Raw genomic sequence first — 17,517 nt, forward strand, 5'->3', positions numbered from 1 at the left:
TCTGTTCTTCTCAGTAAGGAGCCCCCAATCACGTAGGCCTGCCTTTTCCTGGTGATGGTGCGATTCTCCAGTCTATCCCCTGTTCCCTCTGGCTGCAAGTCCTCTCGATTCCTATTGTCCCTTGCAATCCTCTGTAATCCATCCCGTATCCTCCTACGGCTCATATTTGGTGTTATCTCCCTTGACTCTTCCCCACTTCCTATAAGACTAGCTGCTCTTCTCTTCTTCCTTGTCCTCTCACCTTCAGTGACAACCTACTGTGCCCCTTCTTCATTTTCAAACTCTGCAAACCTGTTCCTGAGCTCTATTTCTCCTTCACTAGCCCATCTTTTCCTCTGCCTGGTTCTCTTAGTCACATGCTTCCACTGTCCACTTTCCTCACCCAGCAGTCTCCCCTCAGAGTTCTTTGGTCCTGTTTCCATCTGCAAGTCTGAGCTTTTCCCTTTAAACATGTCTTTGCTCCATCATCTGCTCAAACCCCCTTCTAAACTCAACCAGAGTTTCCACCTGCATCTCCAATCCTTGGATCTTTTCTTCCATCAGCTCCATCAGGCGGCACTTCATGAAGACAAAACTCTTTTCAGGTACCCCCTCCAGGATCATGTACATGCCGTAGCTTCCACATCCAGTCATCTTCATTGTGTCTTCCACCGCTGCCTCTGTATCTGTCATAGCCTTCCCACCTAAAACCTGTTAGTCCAGGAAACACAAACCAAACCAAACCAAACAACCATCACCCGCAGCAACACAAACCCCCAACAAGCACCAAAACACTGCCAGACCACTACACACTCCACTCACTAGCTTATCTGTTCCTCTGCCTGCCTCTCTTCGTTTTCCCCGCAAACTCCTCCAACAGAACTCCCACTCAAACTCCCCTGTTTACAACTCTGGTTGCTGGCTCCTTCGCTGCTGCAGCTGTCTGACTGCTCTTGCAGTTACTCTTTGTTTCCCCATCAGAAAGTCATTTTTCTGCGGGAAAGCAAAGAAATCTTTGGGGGCAATGGGGTAGAATTCCCCCAGAAGTAACAAATACACATGCACATGGCTGCTCATCCTCTTCATCCACCACTCCAAGACACACACTCCTCATGTGTGGGTGACTCCTCATTTCTCTCCTCCTCATCTTCTCTGACAAAAACAGATGGGGAGCTCACTGTCCCCTTCAGATACACATCTGCAGTTGTGCATTTCCTTGTTTTCCTCCCCCTCTACAAGGCTAACCCTAACCATAACTTCAATTCCCCAACCCTAGGAAATACCTGAACAGAAGAGAAAAACAGATCAAAAAGTAAAATCCAAGAGACTCAGAGCATGAGATAATTTTTTTTTTATTTGCAGCAGTTTTTTATTTATGCAATAGTATTTCATACATTCTGTTGCATTTATAAGGAGGTTAAATCATTTTTAAAAAATTTACAGGAAAGAATGTTAAGAATGAGCTAAGTATTGCTATTTCTATATATTTGTGGCAAATGGTCAACACTATTGTGGTGGGTCCTGTGTTTTCCCTTGGTATAGTGCGTCAGGGTGTAGAGCCCCTATTCTTGGGCTCTACTAGTGCCCTGGAGTGGGAGAGAAGGGTAGCAGGAAAGGGACCCAGGTCCACCCCTTACTCCAGTCCCAGCCCCTTCAGCTTCACAGGCTTCTTACCCCTGGGGCAGAGTTTCTCTCTATCTTCTGTACCGGGGGAGCCCCTCTGCCATGCTTGGGCAGGGTCTCCCTTCCCCTTGTACTCTGATTCTCTAGTCAACACCACTATGCTTCCAAACTACAGCTAGCTCTCCTTCTTCTCTCTTGTCTGACTGAATCAGGGGGTTTTATTAGGTCTCAAGTGGGCCTTAATTGGCTGCAAGTCCTCTAATTAACCTATTGTAACCTCTCCTTAGTCCACAGGGAATAAGGCTCTGATCATCCTGAAGCTTATATACCTCCCATCGATCACTCATCCGTTGCCCTCTGGCCCTGCTGTATCACATATTGTATACTTGTGTTTATAGCTACTGTACATTGCAAACATCAATCAAGATAAAATATTAAAATTAGTGCCAACCCTGTGAAGATGTCTCATGAGGAAAACTGTAATTGAACCATGATCAGAGTTAACCTAACTGCCAAGCATTCTAATTACAGATGTGTAGAAAATGTGACGATAAAACACACTTGAAAGCCACCTCTCACACACACAAGGATATTTCAAACATTCTTCTCAGCTGAATCCAGGGTCTTCACCAACAACTGTATACTTTCATCCACAATTGACTCTTCTGGCCCCCTTTCTGACCTGCAGCCTTAGCTCACTCTTCCAAACTGTTTTTTCCACTCCCACACTGCTGGATATCTCTGGAGAAAATCCAGAGACAATGCAGGTTTGTTCCTCTTGTCAATCAGCACAGATATATTTCTTGCCAAGAAAATTTACTTCTTCCTCCCTTGTAAAGTCCTCACTATTACAATCATAGGCACTTCTCCCTTTCCTCACAGCCCCTTCCTCACATTCCCCCCACCCGCTTGCTGCCTACGGTCTCACACATTAGTGCATAGAGAAAACTAGAATGGTCTTGCCTTAGTTTCCAGAGTTTCTCTGTCTGAGTTTGAAGTGTTATCCTCTTCTAGTCTCCAGCTCAAACCTCTTTCTTGCTGCCATCCCATCCTGTTTCCTTATCTACTCCCTAATCCCCCAACTACATTTAAGCAAACATTGTTCCCTCCAGCCTCCAGCTTTGACCCCACCTGCCTCTCCAACTACCAACCTCGTCGCCTTCCCTTTCTCTCCAATCTCAAGTGCATTGTCTTCTCTTAAAGCTTAAAGATCTGTCCACTCTCTCGTCTTGATCCCACAGAATGTGGCTCCCTCTCCCCCTCATTTAAACACTTTTGCCAAGGTCACCAGGTGCAGTCCTCAAAGCTTCTTTTCCATTCTCATCCTTCTCGACCTTTACATGGCCATTGACATAGCTAATGACTCCCTTCTCCTGCCTTGGCTTTAGACCTTCTGATTCTTCTACCACTTCATGACCCCTCCTTCAGTGTCTGTTTAAGGGGCCCCTCCTTCTCTCAGCTGCTGCTCTCCAGACCTTTGTCATTTTTTTCTGTTCTTAGGATCCTTATCAACTTTTCCACCTGAGCTCTCCCCTTGATATGGTCTCACATCTCCACCTGGATGCCCCCACTGCTAGCAGAAATTCAGATTGTTCAGAAGTAACCACCTCCTCTTCCCTTCTGAATCCTCCCTCCACACTCTCCTATCTCCATGACTGTCGAAGATTCCATCAGTCTTCTAGTTCCACAAGTGTGAAAGCTGGCTGAATTTTCAACTCTCATATAGATGCAGTGCTATCTCTAATTCCAGCTGGTTTTAGCTCCACAATAACTCCAAAATCTGCCCACTCCTCTCCTTTATCACCACGGCTCTTGCCCAGATCCTGTCTTTTTGCCAAGACTACTGACCCATTCCAAACTTCAATTCATTCAAAACTCTACTGTGAAAATCCTCTACCTCACACAAGCAATGACCACATAACCCTCTAAAAATCCCTTCACTGGCTCTAGATCATACCCCAAAACAAATAATGGGTTTCCCCCTTACTATCTTCAAGGTCTTCAATAACCTAGTTGCCTCTCCCTACTTATCTATCCTTCTCTCCTTTGGAGTCCACAACGCCTTCTGTGTTCAGCCCAAACTTCTCATTCATTCTAAGTGTCCCCCTCTCAAATCCCACTTCCTCAAGAAGTCTCATAAAATTACACAGTCCAGTCAGTTTAAAAGACAAACAACCAAACCAAAACCTGTGTAGCCTTCCAGACACATATTCTTGATCACATTGGCTCAGTTTTCCTCCCCCTCCTCCAACACTCCCCACAGTGTCCTGCATCTATTGTACTCTTTTTAGACTGTACTAATTCCAGACACATCTTTGGTGCTAGGTAGGTAAGTAACAAAAAAGGACACATATATAATACTCTTTCACTGACCATACCTGCTTATTGTCTTGTTCACTTATTTTCTGATAATTGTCGGCTGGCAGGCTTTTCTGTTTCATCTGGAAAAAAGAAAAATCTCAGTCAAATATCAGCTTAATGAGTGGATGTTACTATAAATACTTAGTGCAGGGCCGGCAGCAGCTATGTCCTACTATCTGGAACAATCTGATCACAACTCTGCCATTTCAATCCTACAGAGAGTTAAGCGCTAGCTGTCTTGGATATGGTCCCTGCCGTAGCTGTTCCTAACACTGGGAGAGAACATGTGAAATTTCATCTGTCAAACTGATTCTGCCGCCAGCTTTCTGGCCTCCAGCTTGACTGAATACCAATGGACAAGAGTGTTCCTGCCTGGCTAAGAATGGGTATCAGCTTTGGCCTGATTCAATAACTCTGCCATCCCCCATCCACAGATGACCACCTCTCCTCCTCTCTCCTTTTTCTTATGTGTTTATTGATCTGTGTTTGGTTAAGGAAACCAATTTAACAAAACAACAGCTTTGCGAGCTGAAAACATTTTGGCTGCAGCCTATTTAATTGTGCCATCACAATCTTATTAACATTGTCATAAAGAACATATTAATATCACTATCACAATCTAAGCAAAGTGTAACAAACAAAGCTGATTTTGCAAATTAAGTTGTCTTTGTGGGAAGCAAAAACAACATCAAAGAAATTCCATAGCCACACAGAAGTCCATGTTGTCATGGGCTTCTTCCGGAGGAGTTAAGCAGGCCAGCAGCAGGTATTAAGAAATTGGAGACTTGGGCAGGCTGAGGCTAGAGGGATAGACTCTGTTGTGGGGGAGAGAGGCAAAAGGATTCAAGTCAGTGGAAGAGTGGGGAGAAATTGAACAAGCAAGGGCAAAGTTGTAGATTCCAAGGCCAGAAGGAACCACTGTGGTCATCTAGTATGACCTCCTGTGTAACACAGGCTATAATTTCCCCAAAATAATTCCTAGAGCATCACTTTTAGAAAAACATCCAATATTGAATTAAAAATGGTCAGTGATGGAGAATCCACAACCACCCTTGGTAAGCTGTTCCAGTGTTTAATTACTCTCAGATTTAACAATGTATACCTTACTTCCTGTCTGAATTTGTATAGCTTCAACTTCCAGTCATTAAATTGTGTTATATCTTTCACTGCTAGATTGAAGAGACTATTGTTAAATATTTGCACCCTAGGTAGATATTTACAGACTGTAACCAAGTCGCCCCTTAACCTTCTCTTTGTTAAGCTAAATAGATGAACTCTTTGAGTCTATCACTGTAAAATAGGTTTTATAATGCTTTATCATTCTCACGGCTCTTTCTCTGAATCTTCTCTAATTTACAGCATCCTTCTTGAATTGTGAGCACCAGAATGGGACACTGTATTCCAGCAGCGGTCTCACCAGTGTCAAACACAGAGGTAAAATAACCTCCCTATTCCTATTCGAGATTCCCCTGTTTATGCATCCCAGGATTGCATTAGCTCCTTTGGCCACAGTGTCATATTTAGAGCTCATATTCAGCTGATTATCCATCAATACCCCCACATCTTTTTCAGAGTCACTGCTTCCCAGGACTGAGTCCCCCATTCCGTAAATTCTAATGTATTGAAAGTGACAGAATGGCCAAGCAGAGCAATGGAGGATAGAGATAGATGGCTGATGTAGGAGATGAGGTGCTGATCAGAGGAAACTCAGAAATCAACAGAACTGATGCAGCATTGTTTAGTAAACACAAAGTTGAGCAAGTGGCTTTTTTGATGAATGACAGAGCTGATCTAGGGTTGAACATCAAGAGGTGGTGAGGGAAAGGAAAAGGAATGCTAACCCTGTTTGTTTTTTCAAAGTAACAAAGACTATGCAGAAACTCCTGGTAGACATCACATATCTGAACAAGCTTAACATATAATCAAGTAGGTTTGGTTGCTGGAGAGTAGGTTTCTTATGTGTATTTGATAAATGACAGCTATACAGGTAGATAACCTTCTGTCAACAATGACATTTCCCTTGTTATGAGTTTTTCCACTGTTAACCTGTTCCATTCCTGACAATGCTTCATGTAAGAATCAAAGCATCTTTTTGCTAAATAAAACTTTATTCATTATAAATAAGTTGGTCTGCTGGACATTTACATTGCAAATCACTTAAGTCAAGGTTATGCACTAACCAACAATGTGTACTTTGATGGTAGAATGTGTTGGTAGGGGGCAGTACTCAACGGCACTTGGGCTCATTTCCAGTTTACGTCTTATGTTCCTAAAAAGCTCATGGTACAGGGTTTCAGCCACCACCTGGCAGAGTCAGCAAAGGATTTCTGCTCCCCTTCTTCCCCTCACATTTAAAAAAAACAAAACCTCCTTCAGCTGAAGCATCAGGGATGGCTATGGTTGAAGACGGGGACATCAGACAGGGAGGGCTAGGGCCCTGAGGCAACACCAAATATTCTCTCTCCCAGGTGCTTGGCTGGTTCTTGCTCTCATCTCAGGGTCTAACTGATCACTATATGTGGGGTTGGGAAGAAATTTCCCCTCATGTTAAACTGGCAGTGACCATGGAGGTTTTTCACCTTTCTCTGCAACGAGTGGGTACAGATCACTTGCTAGGATTATCTGGGTATATCTCAATCTTTTCCCTACCATTGTAGGAACCTCGAGCACTGGTGCACCTCAGTCGCTCCTATTCCCTCGTGTGGCACATAATAATTTAGTCTCCTGAGGGGTATAATAGTTTAATATAATTTTGATTGTTGGGTTTAGCATCTGGGTGCTGGATGGTGTTGGTGGAGGTCAGACTGGATGATCTAGTGATCCCTTCTGGCCTTAAACTAGGGTGACGAGACATCCCGATAAAATCGGGACCATCCCGATATTTAGATGTTTGTCCCCCAAAGACTGGTCGAGACGCAATTTGTCCCAATATTTTGCTCCACCGGCAGCACTCTGCTTTTTTTTCCCTCCCCCTCATCATGTGTCCCGATATTTTCTTCCTCTCATTTGGTCACCCTACTTTGAACACTATGACTATTTATTGTAGAGAAGATCTAATTTCTACTGAAGTCAATGGGTGTCTTTCCATTGATTTTAACAGGAGCAGGATCAAGCCTCTAATGAGTAATATTTTGTAGCAAAAGTGAGTCCTTGGTAGGAAGTTCTCAATTAAGTAAAAAACCCAAACTGATTGTTTTAAAGCCCATAAGGCAACTTGTGCACTAATCTAATGGTGTAATAAATCAGATACTATATTGCATCCGATGATGTGGGTATTCACCCACGAAAGCTCATGGTACAATACGGTTGTTAGTCTATAAGGTGCCCCAGAACTCTTTCCCAATACTACATTTAGTTCATGATAAACATCTACATAAAACATGTGCTTTAATTTCATCTAACACATTTGCATGTTAACTTTTTAACCAAACTGAGGACTTCGTAAATGGAAAAACTCCAAAAAATTCCAAAAATTCTAAAATCTAGAATAAATTAAAAAAACAAAAACAACTTAAACTGAATATATTTGAAGAATATATTTAGGTCTGTTTTAAAGACAAAATGGGGTTGGAAAAATTTTCTGCTCTTACATTTGGAATTGTGCTCTGTAAACATTTTAACACTTTTACACAACAAGCTGCTAAGATCTAAAGCATGTATTAGCAAAAATGCCATCTCAAAGTGCTGGGGGGGAGGAGGAAGGGGGTGTTAAGAAATCAAAATGCATTTTAGAGAGTTGAAGGATATAAAAGAAAGATGAAATTAGAGCCTACAGAAAACCTATCTCAAGATTTTATTTGTACTTCTAGTATTTACATACCTGATCCTCTCGTTCAAAACCTGGTGCTTTTGGGTAGCTAGAATTTGGTGAAGACACACCTGATGGGCTACACTCGGAACACAAAGCACCATTTGCTAATGATCTTTGCCTACAAAGGGGTCCAATAGGCGATAATGAGCTACAGCTACCAGAGCTTGACATTACTGTTGGACTTGAGGCACAGGAAATCTGTAGGAGAGAGAAAATAGGATCTGTCCAATATGCTCTACTCTACTCCACTCCATTTGTCCAATATGCTCTACTCTACTTCATACACCTACTTATACAAATACATACACATATGCATATGCATGTTGAAATGGCAAAACCTATATTAATGCAACATTATTTTTCAAAGTTGGAAAATTCACAGTAATGGTTCCAAAGGCAAACATTCACACAATGCACAATTAACCTGTGGAACTCATTGCCACAGAATGGTGCAATGACCAAAGTATAACTAAGGTGAATAAAGAACTAGACAAGTTCATGGCGGCTAGGTTCATCAATAGCTATAACCAAGATGGTCAAGAATATAATCCCATGCTTGGGGTGACGCTAAACCTCTGACTGCCAGAAGCTAGAGGTGAAGATAGGATTGGAACTCTCCAGAATTGTCCTATTCTGTTTACTACCCCCAAGTCTGACCCAATATGGCAGTTCTTACATTCATATAGACCAGGACTGGGCAAACATTTTGGTCTGAGGGCCATATCTGGGTATGGAAATTGTATGGTGGGCCATGAATGCTCATGAAATTAACAATTCAGAGACATTCACAGGGGGGCTCTATAAGGAATGTTACCCAGGCGGGGGAGGGACGCTATAAGGGATGTTACTGAAGTGGGAGGAGGGGGACTCATGGGGTGTGTCGCGGGGGGTGCTCTACAGGGATGGTACCGGGGACTCCTAGAGGCCCTGCCGGCAGTGACACCAAGACGGCTGTACCACGCCCCCTAGCTGGGATGAGTGAGGTCCCTGGGCAGTTTCGAAAGTCTGGAGGGTGGTATCCTGTGATACTGCTGGCCTTGATCATTGGCTAGTTTGGGTGGAGGCTGGTGCAAGAAGGCTGGCACTTCAGGGATAAGGCACACTGCCATGTAGGAGCAGGGTTCCAATCCCAGAAACAGCAGGATGAAGTCTGGGTAAGCGGTGCTGGTCGCACCTGCACAGTATGGCTCTGCGTGCAGGAAGATGGTGCTCATCAAGTTGTGTCGGGAGCTGGGGAGCACTGGGTGGGCGGAACGAGGCAAATTCCCGACCCTGCTCCCCAGCGGGAGCTCAAGGGCCATATTAAAAGGTCCAATGGGCCGGAAGTAGCCTGCGGGCCTAGGCTGTCCACCCCTGATATAGACCAAAGCCTCCACTGGTGAAAATCAAAGACTCAATTAAAATCAATGATCTGGCTGAAGATCTGGCCCTACAATTCTGCCTTTTTTGGTGAAAAATTCAGCCCAGACATTTCTCTATCTGGAACATGAACAGGTCAGACTATGAACCAATTTCAGCCCTGTCATATGCACATACAACTCCCATTGAAGTCAATGTTATAACTACTATCATATCCCTAACCATATTTCTTCAAACAGTAATTCAAAACTCATATTGTAGGAGCAAACTCAATCCTACCGAGACTCCACTGACTTCAACAGAATTGTGTTTGCTTATACTAGGGTTGAATTTGGTCCTATGTCGTTATTTCAATAAGTATAGAAACTCTCTCAGAGGGATAATTGCACTCAGTGCATACTTGTTTACAAAAAAAAAGACATTATCCTCTTGCAATATACAGATGTCTACTCCTTTACAACTATTTTCCCATCTACTTAAAAAAAAAAAAAAAAGTATCACGTAGTAAACATTCCTTGTTGAGGAAGACGTATGCCAAGTCTGAATGCTTAAAATGATATTGCTTGAAGTAGCTCACTGCAAAAAAAGGATATGTAATTTGTCAAATTAATGAATGGCTATTTTCAACATTCAGGAAACTTGGAAAACAACCTCATGAAATTTAAAAAACTGTCACAAAAATTTTACTATTAGCATAAGAACAAGTACAAGACATTTCATTCCTAATGGTAGTTTTTCTAGAAAGTTAAAAACTCCTTAAAACAAGGGCTTCACATAAAAGTGTACCCTCAACCATAATTGTAGCAATGCTATATTTTTAATCTTACCAAAACACATGGACTCTCAAGAAAATGACTGACTATTTTGTCAACAACATTACTTTTATAACAAAGTATAGGCAAAAACATAGCATGAATCCAATTCTATTTTATTTTGGCCAATGGACATTACTTTTTATACATATGCACTAACAAATTAGCATGATGGTTTAGGTCAGGGGTCTCAAACTCAATTTGCCTTACAGCCAGTGCCAGTCCTCAAATCCTCCCAGTGAGCCAATAATGTCACTGAAGATGGTGTTCAGAAAAGAAAACATTTATACTGTATTTTTTATTTCAAAATTCTTAGAAATAATAAAACTGTCATACAACTTTACACAATTCTTCACCTCCCAGAGAGTTTTTAGTGTTGGCCAGCCACCTGGCAATGCTTCAGTTCTGTCAGTGTGTTAATGTTTGGCCTCAGTGACTGAGCAGTTAAAACCTTCGGGATTGCAGCAAGGTGTGCATCAGACAGTTGTGTTCGGTATTCTGACTTGTATTCATCATGGGAAAAAAGTGTTGCTGTTTCTATGGCTGATTCTGCCCAGCAACTAATGATGCTGCCTCCATGGCTGACTCTGCCCAGCAACTAGTGAATAGTATGTCAGTCCCTCTCCCCCAGCCAACGGAAGCTGCGGGAGGCGGCGCCTGTAGTTGAGAGTGGTGGTAGTGTGTCTGACTGACTCCTCTGAGGGGCACAATGGGAAGGTTCTCCTGCCGGAGATGGCCTGTGTGCTAGGACTTTAAGACCCCTGGTTTAGGTAGAACACGCTACACACTGGAGCGGCTAAATGCTCTTCTCCTTTTTGATATTTTTAAAAGATTAAGATACATATTTAATAAAATCTATCCAATAGACATGAAAGTGATTATGGTAAAGTTATCCAGACATGAAGGATGCATTGGTTTTATGTACTATTTAATAACTATTCTTGTGTGTACTCCCTTATAAACAACACATAATGCCAAACATTCATGACAGCTTTTTGTGGGATAGATTTACAAAAACTAGTGGAGGAAAAGAAAAAAGGTAGATGTAGCTTTTGAAAGAGTATCTTATTTGAAAAATTAAATAAAATTGAGGGATAAAAAAATTAAATGTGGACTGAAAAATGGCTGAAGAATTGCAAACAAATAGTAAAAATAAACAGTGATATATCACAAGCTAAGGGGCAGCAATGTACTAGGCATGATTGGGAGAACTGCCATAAGCACCAGCCTTATTAGACATCTTAAGTAAGGACCAGAAAGATGGTGAATAAAGAGCATGTTAATGAAATCTACTGCAAATACTAACCTGGGAGGGAGCTGCGAACACAAGTGAAGATAAAAGTGATACCAAGGGATGAAACGATGTAAAAAACATGGAAAGACTCCACGTACAGACCTTCACCTTTCTGTGTCAGAGAAGGTGGGAGAATGCTATATCTGGCGCTGCCTTGTTCCCCCACCCACCTCTGACCCTGCAGAAAATCGTCACAGGATCTAGGAATCCATGCACAGAGTAAGAATAGGGGGTAAGGATGAACACACCTCAGCCTTGTCATTAATATGCTCAAAAGCTAATGTAGCTTTGCGACTGCAATAATTTTTTTGCTGCCCCTGTGCCCCTTCCCAGCTGTGAACCCACCTTTTCACTGAAATTTTAGAGCACACACCAGCAAAGAAAGCTCTGGCAACTCACTCTATGATATCTCTAATGCCCATGTGCCTAAGGGGGAACTAAGGAGCCAGAGAGCTACAAAAGGAGTCTGGCCTCATTAGTCCCAAAGTGGGAGGGGGGGTTGTTTTTTGTTTTGAACTACTTTGTAAAGCTCCATGTGAATGTATAGTGCTATATAAACTTTGAACAACCACCACCATCATCATCATCATCATCAATCACCACAGGCAAAATCATGAAATCCTTACTCAAGATTTATTCAGGCAGAATTAAAGATGCATTGGTTTTATGTACTATTTAATAACTATTCTTGTGTGTACTCCCTTATAAACAACATCAATCACCACAGGCAAAATCATGAAATCCTTACTCAAGATTTATTCAGGCAGAATTCCTATTGAAATCAATGAGTAAGGATGTCATGATCTGGCCATGATGTTAATGTTACAGCATCCAGTCCTTATTCCTTCAGATGCCACTTCTTGTAACTCCGAAAAGTTTCTTTACTGAGACTGCCCTTGTACAAAGACAGTATTATTTACATTTGTTACGTCCTTGAGCTTTAACACGTTAACATTTTTGTATAACAGTAAGAAATAGGAAAAATTAAGGATGACTGTCTCAGGACAAGAAGTGGGCTGTTCTCAAATAGTTCTGTAGTTTATAAATGTGTGGCACAGTATTCAGTCCAACCTTAAAAGATTGTGAAAACAACTGAGAGTAACTTGATTATAATTAAGGCTCTGTGTTTGTCACAGAGATCACAGAAGTCACTGATTCTGTGACTTTCCATGACTTTTGCAGAGGTCCGTGTGGCTGGCCCGGGAGCCTCCTGAGCAGCTCGGGCAGCCCCTGAGCCAGTCGCACACGCTGCTGCTGGGACAGTCTCAGGCCCCCCCATGGCAAGAGTTTGGTTGTGGGGGGGGCTCAGGGCTGGGGATTGGGGTGCAGGGCAGTGCTTACCTGGGGGAGGCTCCCCAGAAGGGCGACAGGAACTCCCCTCCCTCAGCTCCTAGCTCCAACTGCTGCCTCTGCCCGCAGGTACTGCCCCCGCAGCTCCTATTGGCCGCAGTTCCCAGCCAATGGGAGCTGCAGAACCAGGGCTTGGGGCAGAGTGGAGAGAGCACATGGAGCGAGGAGCTGGAGGTCGCCACTTCCCAGCAGCAAGGTAGGGAACCTGCCCCTGCCTGCCCTCACCCAGCACCCGTGCGCACCCCCCTTCCGAGCACCTGTGGTGCCCCACAGGCCACCCCTCTCCCCCAAAGTTTTAGTCAGGGGTATATAGTAAAAGTCACGGACAGGTCAAGGGCCGTGAATTTTTGTTTACTGCCCGTGTCCTGTCCATGACTTCTATTAAAAATACCTGTGACTAACACAGCCTTAATTATAATCTACAAGTACCTATATACAGAGGGGGAAATTCTGATAGAGGGATGTTTTATCAAGCAGACAAAGGTATAACGAGACAATGGCTAGAAGCTGAAGCTAGACAAATTCAGGTTGCCAATAAAGCGCTCATTTTTAACTGAGGTTAATTACGCATTGACCAATTTACCTAGGGTGTCATGGATTCTGCATAACTTGAATTCTTTAAATCAAGGCTGGATTTCTTTCTAAAAGATATGCTGTAGTTCAACTAGAAGTTAAGGGATTAATGTGGGAATTACTGGATGAAATTCTATGGACCGTGTTACACAGATCAGATTAGATCATCATAATGTTTCCTCCCGTATGAATGGTGGCACACACACCTACACCTATAAATATTCAGAGCATGATACTTTGGAGTATGGTCCTGCTTTGAAACATGACCACTTAAAAATCCCATCTTTTTACTGAACTGATGTGCTCCCTGGTTGTAGTGAGCATTATACCTGATGATTTTAATGTTTTCTATTTTTTACTCCTGCAAGTTCTGCAGAGTCAACACAAAGAGGAGCAGGAGATGGATTCTTTCCTCTCCTGTGTATCGTCAGGAGAATTGTTAATTAACTTCTCATTGTAGGTACAAAAACTGCCCATAATTATACCTGTGCATCCAAAAAGAAGGGTACACAGTTATAAAGTGGGAGCAGAATTCAGAATCTCTATTATTAATAACGATACATGAGCCGGAAAGAAATCCACATGAGTTTCAGATCCAGACTGAGTGGGAGAATAGGAAGTGAGAAAATCCATCTTTTTTACTTGTAAACTGAGCAAAATAGATATGAAGCATAACTGAAATAAACAGAACACCCTTAGAGGCTTTTTTCTTCAACAAAAAGTCACTTTTCTGGGGAGGAATTCATTTTAAATCACAAAGTAAAAAGGTGTGCTGCCCATGGCCAATGGATCTGAAAAACGTTCAAAAGTTTGTAATTGCGAAATCAAAATTCCTTCAAACAGGATCAAAGCACACAACTGTCATTCCACCATACACAAAGTCAAGTCTGAAGATTTAAATCAAAAGGTTTTTTAACCGTATGTATTTGTGCACCAAAAAGCATAAAATTCTTGATGACTACAGGACATCTTGTCATATTCTAGTAACTCATAAAACAAAGTAATACATTTTCTTCAAACTTTCCACATAAAATAATCCACAACCAAAAGAAGTCTCACCCCAAAATAGATTTTTTTGGACACAGTTTCAAACGACTGAAAATAGGAGTTTAGAAGAGAACTACCACCTCCAGAACAGTTGCTGCACTGTTAGTGTGAAACTATAATGTTCTTAGAATGAATTAGCATTTGAACAGTCTTGCATAATCAGTTACCTGAGTAAAATTATGGGTTTTTTTCCTGCAGGACTTCATACAATTCCACTCCTATCTCTGCTCTCCTTGCCTTTTGTTCTGCCTCTTCCACCTGACATTTAACTTGGTTCATCTCACTTCTGAATTATCTTTATTTCTCTCTCAAACATAACACTAAATCCTATTTAAAAGTACCCCTTGCACCTACAACAGTCTCTCACTTATTACATGCTCTCCTCCAAAGTTACTCATTTTGTTTCTTCTTCACCCACCACTGTTCTCACACTACCTGCTTAATACTATACTACGTGCTCTCACACCTATCCATAGTTACATAAATAGTATATAATTATAGAATATTTTTAAAGGATCAGTAAAATCAAGAACAAAAACCTAAATCTGCTTCTTACCAAACACCACTACTATGGGCAGCATTTTCTTCTGTTTGTTTTCTAGTCTCCTGTCTTCCTTCCTACCATGTATGTAGAAGTAGCTCTATGTTATCTATCTGGTATGACTACAGCAGAAAGTCAGGAAACTTCTACCAAACTCAACAGTGATGGAATAAAACCAGAAATGCAACAGATTTCTCTGTTTCTCCTCCCTATACCTGTGTGACATTATCTGCAAACACAGCTTCACGTACTGTCTTTGTACTGATGATTCACATTTTTGCCTCTCTACTTGGGACCTCCCTCCCTTTGTTCAAGCCACTATGTCAGCATGTCTTTCAGACATCTTTGTCCAATCTGTTAGGACACAGATATTCAGACCTGTCTGCAAAGGCCTATACTTTAAGAATTTAGGTGTATTCTTATCACTTAGCTAGTTATAGAGGTATAAAAGAAAGAATTTAGGTGTATTCTTATCACTTAGCTAGTTATAGAGGTATAAAAGAAAGAATCAAAAATCACTGTCTGTTTCTGTAATGGCCTTCTTTTACTGTGACAGGCTAAGGCCGTCAGCTAAAATGTAGTTAGACAGTCATAAGCTGGGAAGTGTATGGTCACATCCTCACATTCCAAACTAGTCACATTGAAATAAGGTGCTATTGGGCTATTAGGAATACAATCCTGTCCTGATATTCCTATCACTTCCAGAGGAAGGGTAGAGCCTAGAAGATGTAAAAGGAAACTTAGTTTAATAGCATCCTGTCTGGCAAGAACTCACTTATCAATAAACACAGCTGGAAAACTCTTATGTCTGTACAGATGTAGTTGTGAAATCCTCACTTCTGTATTGTTTTGTATGTTTATTTGCATGGTCTCTGTCTGGTTCTGTAATTGTTTTCGTCTACTGTATAATTAATTTTGTTAGGTGTAAACCAATTAAGGTGGTGGGGTATAACTGGTTAAATAACCATATTACAATATATTAGGATTGGTTAGTTAAATTTCAGTAAAATTATTGGTTAAAGAATAGCTAAGCAAAATGCAGGTTTTACTATATAGTCTGCAGTCAGTCAGGAAGGGGGGAGGGAAATGGGAACAGGGACTGGGGATGGGGGAATTAAAATCATGTCTTGTTAAAGGGGAAAATAGGAACAGGGGATGGGAACAGGAACAGAGACACAGCCAAGGCTCTGTGGTGTCAGAGCTGGGAAGGGGGACACTAAGGAAGGAAACTGGAATCATGCTTGCTGGAAGTTCACCCCAACAAATAGCAAATTGTTTGCGTCTCTGGACTTTGGGTATTGTTGCTCTCTGTTCATGCAAGAAGGACCAGGGAAGTGAGAGGGTGAAGGAATAAGCCCCCTAACACAATCCCCACCTGAATGTCAAAATGGTCAAAACAAAGCTCTTGATATTTCACCTCAAGTCCTCCATTCTTATCCTCTTTCTCACTCACAGCGGACAGCACCCTCACCTTGCTAATCATCCAAACCCGTGATCTCCGCTCCTCTCTTTTGCTCCACAAATATAGGCAGTGTCTAAATCTTGCCACTTCTCCTTTCACAACATCTTCAAGAACAAACATTTCTTCTCTGCTCTCATTTCCAAAATTTCATCCAAGATCATCTCACATTCTGTTTACTGTGATTTCCTCTTCTCTGGCTTTGGCACTTAGAACCTCACCTCTCTAAATCCATTCAGTATGCTACTTCTGAAAATCATCATTTTGGTCATTACGTGGACTACATGACCATTCAAGTCATAGAATCACAGAATATTAAGGTTGGAAGAGACCTCAGGAGGTCATCTAGTCCAACTCCCTGCTCAAAGCCCCTCCATTAGCTCCCCTTTCTATATCACTAGTTTCCTTCCTGTCCTTCTCTTCAAAGCCTTTCACAATTTAGTTCTACCCTGCATAACCATCCTAAAATAATGCTGACATGCACCTTTGCACCACTAATCTTGATGATCTTCTGATCTGATTTCCCACAAACCCCTATGTGCTTTCTCCCAGGCTGTCCATTTGCCTGGAGAAGACTTCCCATCAAAATCTGCAAAGCCATCACCGTTTGCCTCCTTCAGTTCCTTTCCTTAAGCTGACGTCTGCCAAAATGTTTACAGAAAACCACCATCTGATAATAGCTATAATGGTTAGGCAGATGAAAAGTTGTAACAAGCCATTTGATAGGAAAAACAAAAATACTTCACCCACTTATAACATTTTGTCTTTTAGGTTGCAAGTTCTCTGGGATAGGCCATTTCCCTCAATTTGTGTTTGTTCAGTGACATGACCAGCACAATATGAGGGTGTGTATTTCTCAAGCATATAATTAAATTCTTCCCCTGTGCTGCCTTTCTTTCAACAGCTCTGAGAGAGAGAGAAGAGTCTGTATTTTAAAGGGCCCAAGACTTCTTTATTTTCCCAGCATGCTTTCATATTTGCTGTAGAAAGAGCAACAGTTGGGCTTTCTTCTCCCTTCCCTCTAACACCAGGGTGACACAGCTATCCTCTAGTGGCTTCATCATTTCTGCTGCTGAGCTAGCCTACTCCAACCCATGCCCTCAAGTTCACTGCTCTGGTAAAAGGACTAGATGTCTTAGGACATACTTATTTGTCCCCTCTCCCCACACACAACCTAACAAACAAGGGAAATAGTTCCTAGCTTGCTATCAACCAACATCTTGTTTTTCCTCAGAAATTTCTTATTTGCTAATTGACAATTATTCTGCATCACAGTATAGTTCAGATTATACCGTCTTTGGAGCAGGG

General features: G+C 41.9%; 1 protein-coding gene across 7 annotated transcripts in view; it reads right to left on the reverse strand.

The window, feature by feature from the left end:
* UNKL (unk like zinc finger) overlaps positions 1–17,517 on the reverse strand; it is a 131,262-nt gene that overhangs the window by 45,976 nt on the left and 67,769 nt on the right. For 5 of the 7 annotated variants that reach the window (XR_004374905.2, XR_004374904.2, XM_032789480.2 and 2 more), the window contains exons 9-10: positions 7,784–7,972; positions 3,981–4,043 (exon numbers count right to left, since the gene is read on the reverse strand). Coding sequence is in view for 5 of the 7 variants with exons in the window: in XM_032789480.2 (XP_032645371.1) it covers positions 3,981–4,043; positions 7,784–7,972 (252 nt within the window). In the remaining 2 variants the exon portion in view is untranslated. The remainder of the gene's footprint in view (positions 1–3,980; positions 4,044–7,783; positions 7,973–17,517) is intronic. The other 2 variants (XM_075061297.1, XM_032789481.2) reach the window with 1 other exon arrangement.

This window comes from Chelonoidis abingdonii, unplaced genomic scaffold (assembly GCF_003597395.2).
Source record: "Chelonoidis abingdonii isolate Lonesome George unplaced genomic scaffold, CheloAbing_2.0 scaffold0003, whole genome shotgun sequence".
Lineage (NCBI taxonomy): Eukaryota > Metazoa > Chordata > Testudines > Testudinidae > Chelonoidis > Chelonoidis abingdonii.